This window comes from Oryzias melastigma, linkage group LG4, assembly GCF_002922805.2.
Source record: "Oryzias melastigma strain HK-1 linkage group LG4, ASM292280v2, whole genome shotgun sequence".
Lineage (NCBI taxonomy): Eukaryota > Metazoa > Chordata > Actinopteri > Beloniformes > Adrianichthyidae > Oryzias > Oryzias melastigma.
The window spans coordinates 8,416,886-8,426,101 of record NC_050515.1 but is presented as its reverse complement, the minus strand read 5'-3'; the positions used below and the strand labels follow the sequence as shown (position 1 = coordinate 8,426,101).

Here is a 9,216-nt window from a genome sequence, read left to right as displayed (position 1 = left end):
ATATAAATTACCGGGAGTGGTTTGCAGTTTATTGTGTGAGTACATAAACAATTAACCAGAATACAAGACAATATCTGATGCTATAAAATACAGATCTCTCTTTAGATAATCAGTCTTAAGTCCAACAGTCTAAATGATAACCAGCAATCTCGGTTTAAATAAAACATGGCAAAGGACCAAAAATATCTCATAGAAAATAAAAAATAAAATAAAAAAAAGGCACTCCCAAAACAGAAAAAAAACAACATTGATAATGTTAAAAGTCCTTAGCAACAGTACAAGTGATTCAAAGTCAAATAAATCCTATCAGTTGTTGATCAGTAGAGATGTCAGAACAGAGAGCAGCGCTTAGGGCTGGACTGCTGTCCCTGACTGCTCATGCTCAGTGTGCTAAACATTCAGTGAGAATCCAGTGTGATGCAACGTGGTTTCGCTATTAGGTATACTAACAACTCCTGCTTTTCAGTTTAACCTGAACAGGTGAAGTTGTTAAAAAAAAGGAGTAGGTGTTACGATTAAATAAAGCAAATGAGTTCGAACTTAAGTTAACAAAAAGAAAAGATTATCAAAATAGAGAAAGTAATGTAGCAAAGCTGACTTTTAAAAAGGGTAACACAATCTTTGGGTGGATGCTAAAAACAGGCATTCACTGTAGTTTAAAGCCCAAGAAGGACACCAGACTGACGGTTTTTAAATAATACTTCCAACATTACAGTGTTTTTGCTTCTTTTTTTAAGATAAATATTTTTTTTAATATTTTATATTTAATATTTTTATTAATATTATAATGTATGATTGCCAAAATGTAATGTTTGGAAATGATCACTTTCAAAATAAAAGAGTGTACAAACTTGTGTCATAAAATACAGTGCAGCATCATGTCAAAAGAAAATCGAATGTAGAAGGGAAAAAAGTAAATTGATCTTAAAGAAAAAAAAAAAAATTGTAAAATCCCAACAAAATACTCGTCTAACCATCACAGAGAGATACTGCATGATCTCCTCCGTCTTGATGCAACTGTACCTTTTTACAGGAAGTTGGTGAGCGTCTTCAAAGAAACTCCAGGTGGGACCAAACTGCCCATTAGTGAGGAATTCACTGATTTCTTAGTTTCTCTTTCAAGTCACACAAATTCTTCACAAGATCTCACTCCAAGTTGCGAGTATTTTGCCATTGTCACTCTTCGTTTCCTTCTGACGGTAGCGGACTGTTACCCGTTTCTTGACCAGAGTGCAAATGTCTGGTGTTGGCCCTTAAGGAGCGCTGCCGACGCGTGCCGTTGCAGATGCACTGCATGAGGTTTTTAATAGTCCTCCACATTTCCTGATCCTTGTAGGAGTAGATGCACGGGTTCATGACAGAGTTGGCAACGGCCATAAGGAGGAGCCAGCGCTTGAATTTGGTGACTTTGCAGCTCTGACACACGCCGTCCACCAACAGAACCAACAGACCGGGGGTCCAACAGATCACAAAAGCTCCTGCAGGAGGAAAAAGGACATATTTTTAGGAATAACAACAGAAAATTGTGCATTGCATTAGAAAACACAAGGCAATAATCTGGTTAACCCTTTAACACAGAAGCTCCAGTGTTTTTGCTCTTTGATTTACTGTAACTTTTCAAACAGAATCTGCTGGAATGACTTTGTGTTAATGGTTGAAAAGTTACAGTATGTTAAATATTTTGTGTTCAAGTGTCACGGGTGACACCTCACGTGTTAAAGGGTTAAAACTAAATCTGTGCAGAAAGGAACCCGAGTAATACAGATAAAATACACTAAAATTAAAAGATAATATTCCTCATTCTTGTAGGAGTTCCGTGACAGAATATTTCTTCTGCAGCTAAAATAAAAATGGTTTTCAAACATTTTTTTTCTTTATATTAAATGTGACTGTTACGTTCCGCTGTTACTGCTGGACCTTTTTCCATTCAGTCCTTCTGCTCACCCGACAGGTGTGGCCAATGTGCCTTAATTTGGCACCTGCTGGCTATTTAAAACAGAGGAGGCCACACCAAGGCAGGCAGAGAGCAGGCCGTATGTAGAGTTGTTTTGTTCTTTTTCCCCTCAGTGGCCTTACACTGCTGGGTTTTGTTATTTTAGTTTTGGGGTGGACCTTGGTAGTCTTAGTTTGTGGGCTTTGTTTATTTGTTTCCTTTAAGTAGATTTTGGTTAGGCAGCTGGTCGACATTGCTGGGGTCAGAAGTCTCCCTGACTTATTTCATTTTTGGCCAAGGTTCCAATTTCCTTTGGTTTGTCTATTTGTTTGGTCCAGCACACCAATTATTTTATTTTTGCCCTTTTAGTTCAGGACACAGGGTCTCCTGTGTGTTCCTTTTATTCTCATTGGTGTCAAGCTTTTATTATTGTCCCCTTTTGTATTTTTCACCCCTAGACCTGAGCCAGGTTTACTCATAGGGGAGGTAACAGAGACATATATGGAATAAAATGGTGTTCTCCCACCAAAATAAAAGCCACACAACACAGTAGAAAGAAGAAACTGGTGTTTTTAAGAAATGATGCCACCATGTTTTCTAACATCTCAGCATACTTGAAAAGATTTTTAATAAAACCAAAAAAATTTAAGTAATTGCAATTTTATACAAATTCCTTTAGATTTTACAAGCCTTTAACGGCATTGAACTGGAGGCACAAGTGGGCGTGTCTTGATTTGCATTCAATTTTGCAACATAAAATGAAGAAAATTATGTTTGTTGTTAATTTATTATTTCTTTTTAAGTTATTTGACTTCTGATTCTCTTTAGTACTGGCTTTTTACATTGATTATTTAATAATTTAAGGGATTTAACATCTGCACTGATGGGAGGCGCTTTGTTTGACTGGTGTGCTAAAACCAACAGTCTTTCTCAACCTTTGTGTTTGCTAAATATTAATGTAGGTCACATGGGTGCTCCAGAAGCCAATTATCCATCTTCCTCCAACATGTTTGTGCGCAAAGTACCAAGAATTCTGGAACTGAAAGGAAGCAACAAGTGGCAGCTTGTCCTGCACTACCAGCAGCCATTTCCGACAACATGCTTTTCAGCAGTTCACTAGAACTTTTTTTTTCTTCATTTCTGTAGAATCAAAGACCGACTGATAACATTGTTCGTATTACTGTTAGTGATTGAAACCATAAGTCACAATGGTGCCTTTGTTTTATAAAACAGTTTGTCATTTTTTTTTAATTTTATTGAAAAATAAATCAAAATTAAGTGAAACTTTATTAACTTTCATTTAACACATTTTTCATCTTCGATTTCAAAGAAGGAAAGCGCACACAATCATTTTTTTTAAACAATCATGCATGAATTTTACTTAATTTAAAATACAAAACTTGGACTCTCACAGAACTAACTAACTTTTGTGGAGTTTACATGCAAAAAGGTACACCAAAAAAATCGTTATCCACTTTAAGTCTTTCTGTATTTGTGCATAATGCTTTCAGTGACTGAACTTGCTCGTCCAGTTGCAGTTTGTGGATGAGCAATCTTTTGTTCTGGGCTTTATGTGTCTGAATCTTAAAATCTTATGATTTCTCCAAGATAAACCCTTGCTTCCTGCATTTACTGTTACTTTGGTGTTTTTTTTAACTCATCAACAGAAAACTGCACCTAAAAATACTCCAGACTTGCAAAACAAAGTTTTTAACGTAGATTCCTTCAAATTGTAAATATACCTCACAGTTAAACCAACGTTTTTATCAACTAGAGAAAACCAACAGATGATAAGAACTGATTAAACCTATTAAATAAATTTCTTTTAATAGATTTAGAGAGGTGGTGATGATCCTAAGGAAAATTATTTATACAAAAGTGCATGTATAATGGAGAAAGTCATCATGAACAGTTATTCCTCTAGGGGAGGAGAGCTGGAGACATTCACTGAAGGCTTGAGCGCTCAGCTGCATGGTACGCCTCAAAGGCTGCGCAACGGTGACCTTGCAGGACGAGATAATTACACAGCAGCCTGGATTAAAGTGTGTACATAGGCAAATGCCTCCCATGCTTTGGTAGAAACCCATGTGGATGAATGAGCTTGCTGCCCACAATTAGAGAGCATGTTCCAGCGTGATTACAATGAAACTTTCTCATGGCTGCCTTTATGTAAAATTGCAGAAGTTTCACCCAAATGCATTTTAAACGTTTTTCGCATTTGATAAAAAAAACAAGCAAACATCTTTGTTGGTACTTTAAATATTGTGGTCTTGTTGTCTGTTTGATCTTAAAATTAAAACAGTTTAAAATCTAAAGGGATATTGTGAGAAATCATGTTACAAATCCAAAAAAGAAAAAGAATATTATGCCTTGATGCCATGCCCAGTTTTTTTTTCTTTTAAATAAGGACAGTGGAATAGGGTGGGGAAATGTAAGTATCGTATGCTCTGAGACAAAAAAAAAGCTTATTTTCAGAATCAAAGGTGTGGCATTTCAAAGCTTTCCTGCATGAAAGCTCTCCCTAAAAGACCCAATCTGTTTACATTTTTGTTTTTGGTGTTTTTAACATGTAATTGCAGCATTTTTCTCATTATGGAGGACATATTTAAAGAAAATTAAGCTTAAAATGGCATTTCTGAGAATTTATTTTATCAAATTGTTGTCAATCAGGAGAACACACAAAAATGCACTTGGAAAAAAAGCGTATTTGTGACAGAAATGACGCTCCCTGCTGTGCTCCATTCTGATTTATTCACTTGCAGACAAATAGATCCATCTATGCCTTTGTTTACCTCGTCTGAGCTGGAATCTGACTCAAAACTGTATGACTGGGTAGCTCCGATATTGCTCACCATTTTTGTTGCACGGGTATTGTTAAAATGGGAGTGTGAGGGGCTGTAAGCTAGCAAGAGAGCGTGTAAATTATTGACTGTATATGAGAACTGGATTAAGCAAGTGTGATGTCACCCATAGAAAATTTTGACTTCCAGTTCCAGTGAAATTAGGTTAATTAACTTTTTTGGAACCAGACAACATTAGTAATCACCAATTGCTCTGAATCTATGGAAACCCCTCTCACCAATCAGGAATAAGCTTGTTGGAAGGCCACACCCCTTCCACTGAAAGAAGGCTCAGGATAATCAACTGAATACTTCAAACATTAGAAGTATTGAGAGCACTTGTTCTTATTACAACATCTGATTGGGTAGTTTATAACTTGTGCTACAAAAAACAAAAATCATGATTAAAAAATTAGGATTAAATTAGGACAAATATAATGACTGAGTAATAGCTTTTTTTTTCTCAATAGAAGTTTATGGGATTTTGGCTTCTAGGTACCAGAGCTATATCCTATTTGGAAAGGGGGTATGGTTTCTAAGCAGGATGATGGGAAGTGGAGACACTTGGAGTCCCGCCCACAACTTAGAGCCAACTTTCTGATGAACTATTGTCACTTTTGCAGAAAATATGTACATTTTTTTTAAATTATTATTATTATTTTGCCGGCACAACTATCATTAAAAGTCCACTCAAAGATTAAAAAAAAGAAAGCCCATTGGCTCAGTAGATGTTGACAGCAAAGAAAATGTTCCACTAGATTGCTCCTGTGCAGCACCAGTCAAAGGCTTATAACTCGTTTCTTGCAAGATGGTTTAAATTAAACTACAAATGAATTTTTCCCAGTTTGGAAGCACTGATAAAATAGCTGATTGAAGTTGTAACTGAGATTATTTTTAAACTTTAAAAAATATTGCACAAAGAGTTTCCTGACAGACTATAGAGGGACATTTTTAAATGAATAATTATACATTTTTGCTTTTTACCATTTAATCTAGGGCTCCACTTAAAATAGCGTAACCTTCAATGGAAAAAAAAAAACACTAAAGATTTTTTTTTTTTTTTTTTATATTTGTAAATAAAGTCAAGCATAAATAACTAGATTTACAGTCCAGTGTGCTCAGCTGTGAATGAGGATTCTGCATTGATTGAAAGACACAAACCTGTGAATCACGCCTGACAAATAACGCTGTTCTGACACTTCACTTACCAAGAACAACCATCACCGTCTTGATAAGCTTGATGGGAGTCTTCTTGCGATTTAAGGAGTTGTTGGTGTGCTGCTTCATCCCCACCGTCTTCTTCTTGACATACATGTAGATCCGGATGTAAATAGCCACCATGATGAGAAACATCACCAAGTTTGAGACGGACCAGAAGATCACGTAGCTCCTGCTGAACAGGGGGGCCAGCTTTGAGCACGTGTCAAGACTGCAGATGCAGTTCCAGCCCATGCTGGGCACGGCTCCCATGAGGATGGAGATGGCCCACACCAGAAAGATCAGCAGAGTCACTCTCCTCTTGGTCAGGTTGCTGTGCACCTTAAAGCTCATGATGGAGACGTAGCGTTCAAGGGCGATGACGAGCAGGTTGGACAGCGAGGCCGACAGGCTGATGTCCAGAAGCCCTTGGCGGAAGAAGTATCCGCTCACCGTGAGCTTCCGTGAGACGTCCCCGGTGTTAAGCATGAGGTATACATATGCTATGCCTGCGAGGAAGTCTGAGGCAGCAAGATTGGATAGAAGGTAGTAGAAGGGAAAATGGAACCTCCTGTTGGTGATGACAGCAGTGATGACCATAGCGTTGGAGAAGAGGATGAAGCAGCAGAACAAGCAGCCCACCACCTGGACTAGAATGAGCTGGGTTTTATCCCATGAATCACCGGTTTTACTTTGGTCTTTGCTGTTGTTGTAGAAGAACTCCATGAGTTTGTCATAATGACAGCTTTGGTTCTGGTTCTGCTGGTCCATTTTGACAGTCTGAAAAAAAACAAAACAATAATATTTAAAAATGTTCAAAATAAATAAAAAAAACAGTTTCTATATATTTTCTATGGATGTCATTCAAACAAGCAATTTTTAATTGATTTATTCAAACTAGAATCTTTGTAATATCAAATACACTTAATTTTTACTTAAAAAAGATATTTGATCCTAAAAGAAGAATAAAAATCCAACATATTTATCAAAATTGTATAAAAAGTGTCATAAAACTGAATTCCATTGAACCAGAATGAAAGCACACAAAGGTTAACTACACAACGTGAGCACTACAGGTGTGTCCCAAGACAAGCTTGTAAGTGTACCGTGACTTTAAGGTTGGTTACCCGACCAACTGATTGTTCAACTTAGGAAAAGCTAGAAAAACGACATGAATAAAAACTTCACTAAAGAGAAGAATTCAGGTGTTCGGACGGACAGGTGAATTACCTGAGCTTAAGTGGTCTTTTCCGGACGTTTCAGCAAAAGTAAAGTTGCGAAATCCTCCCTGTTGACGTGCAAACCATTGCAGCACCGTGTCTAACTGCCGTCGGGGGAGTGGAGTCCCGACAGCCGGTCTGAGGAGCAGTGAAGGAGCCGAGCGCTCCCTCGGAGGTTGGGACGGACTGGGGCGTGGGCCACGCCCACTCACATACGTCACTCCACTCTGGAGGAGCAAGATTCCCAAAATGTCAAATTAGACTCTTTTCAACGCGTGGAACAAACTTAAGGATAACCTTTTTTTTTTTTTAAATTATCATTGTTCTATAAATTGGCTCACTTTATTTAAAAAAAATATTGAAACCTTTATTAAAAAAACAATGCTTGCAACTAACAAAAGAAGCAATAATACAAAGTATTTACATCAATATTCTTTTAAAAAGCAAATACTTCGATATTTAAAAGCAACTTTTATTAACTTTAAAACTAAAGACATATATATATATATATATATATATATATATATATAGAGGGGATTAGTCAGCCACCAATGTGTGTGTAAGTTCTCCTACTTAAAAAGATGGAGGAAACCTGTTGTCATCTGTATACCTCAACTATGAGAGACGTAAAGAGGAACAAACAAACAAAAAATAAATAAATCCAGAAAGTCACATTGTATGCCTTTCACAGAATTTATTTGTAAATTAGATCCCTTTTGTTAGCAATGGCAGCACATATTTTCAGTAAATCTTCACAAACTGTTTTTTAGTCCATTCCTCCTACAGATCTCCTAGAACATTGATGTTTTGGGGATGTCGCTGGACAACACAGACTTTCAACTCCTTCCAAATATTTTCAATGGAGTTGAGATCTGTAGACGGGTTAGTCCACTCCAGGACTTTAAAATGTCTCTTATGAAGCCACTCCTTCATTACCCGTTAGTGTGTTTGAGATGGTTTTCATGTTTCATCTTCTATGCTGATAAAAGGAGGTTTACACTCAAAATCTGATAATACACTGCCCCATTCATTCTTTCCTTTACACGGATCAGTCGTCCTAGTCCCTTTGCTGAAAAACAGCCCCAAAGCATGATGCTTCCACCCCCATGCTTTACTGTAGGTATGATGTTCTTTGGATGCAACTCATCATTCTTTCTCCTCCAAACAGGATAGTTCTTACCAAAAAGTTCTATGTTGGTTTCATCTGACCATATGACATTATCCCAATCCTCTTCTGGATGGTAGCCTTTGTTTCTTTGGTCCCAGCTCTCTGAAGGTCATTCTTTAGCCCCCCCTCAAATGTTGTTCTTGGATTTTTGCTCACCGTTCTTGTGATCCTTTTGACCCCACAGGGTGAGATCTTCCTAATAATTGCTCCTACAGTTGATATCTTCACACCAAGCTGCTTACTTATTGCAGATTCTGTCTTCCCAGTCTGGTGCAGATCAACTATTTTGTTTCTGTTGTCCTTTTGGACAGCTCTTTGGTCTTAGTGGAGTGTGACTGTTTGAGGTTGTGGACAGGTGTCTTTTCTACAGATAACGAGTTCAACAGGTGTCATTAATACAGGTAACGAGTGGAGGACAGAAGATCCTCTTACAGGAGAAGTTACAGGTCTGTGAGAGACAGAAATCTAGCTTGTTTGTAGATGACTAAATACTTGTTTTCAACTATAATTTGCAAATAAATCAGACAATGTGATTTTTATTTTCTCATTTTGTCTCCCATAGTTAAGGTATGTCTATGATAAAATTACAGGCCTCACTCATCTTTTTAGGTGGGAGAACTTGCACTATTGGTGGTTGACTACATATTTTTTGCCCCACTATATGTACAAATTATATTTATAGTTGCATTTGTGATTATTTATTTATTCAAATAGATGTGAATCAGGAGCAGATGACAAAATGCCATTAGAAAAATCCTGTTAAATATATGATGCAATTGTTGGGCCGTGAACTCCGTGCTCCGCCCCATTCTGATCCACTCACTTGCAGTCCAATAGATCCATGTTCTGTATGTATAC

General features: G+C 37.3%; 1 protein-coding gene across 1 annotated transcript; it reads right to left on the bottom strand.

Annotated features, from left to right (window-relative positions):
• Positions 1–12: 12 nt before the first annotated feature.
• Positions 13–6,637, bottom strand: lpar3 (lysophosphatidic acid receptor 3; the record flags this gene model as incomplete). Its single annotated transcript, XM_024278161.1, is given in 2 exon segments — positions 13–1,478; positions 5,982–6,637. Coding segments are annotated over 2 exon segments (958 nt in total), but the record flags the coding sequence as incomplete, so codon positions are not given.
• Positions 6,638–9,216: the final 2,579 nt, after the last annotated feature.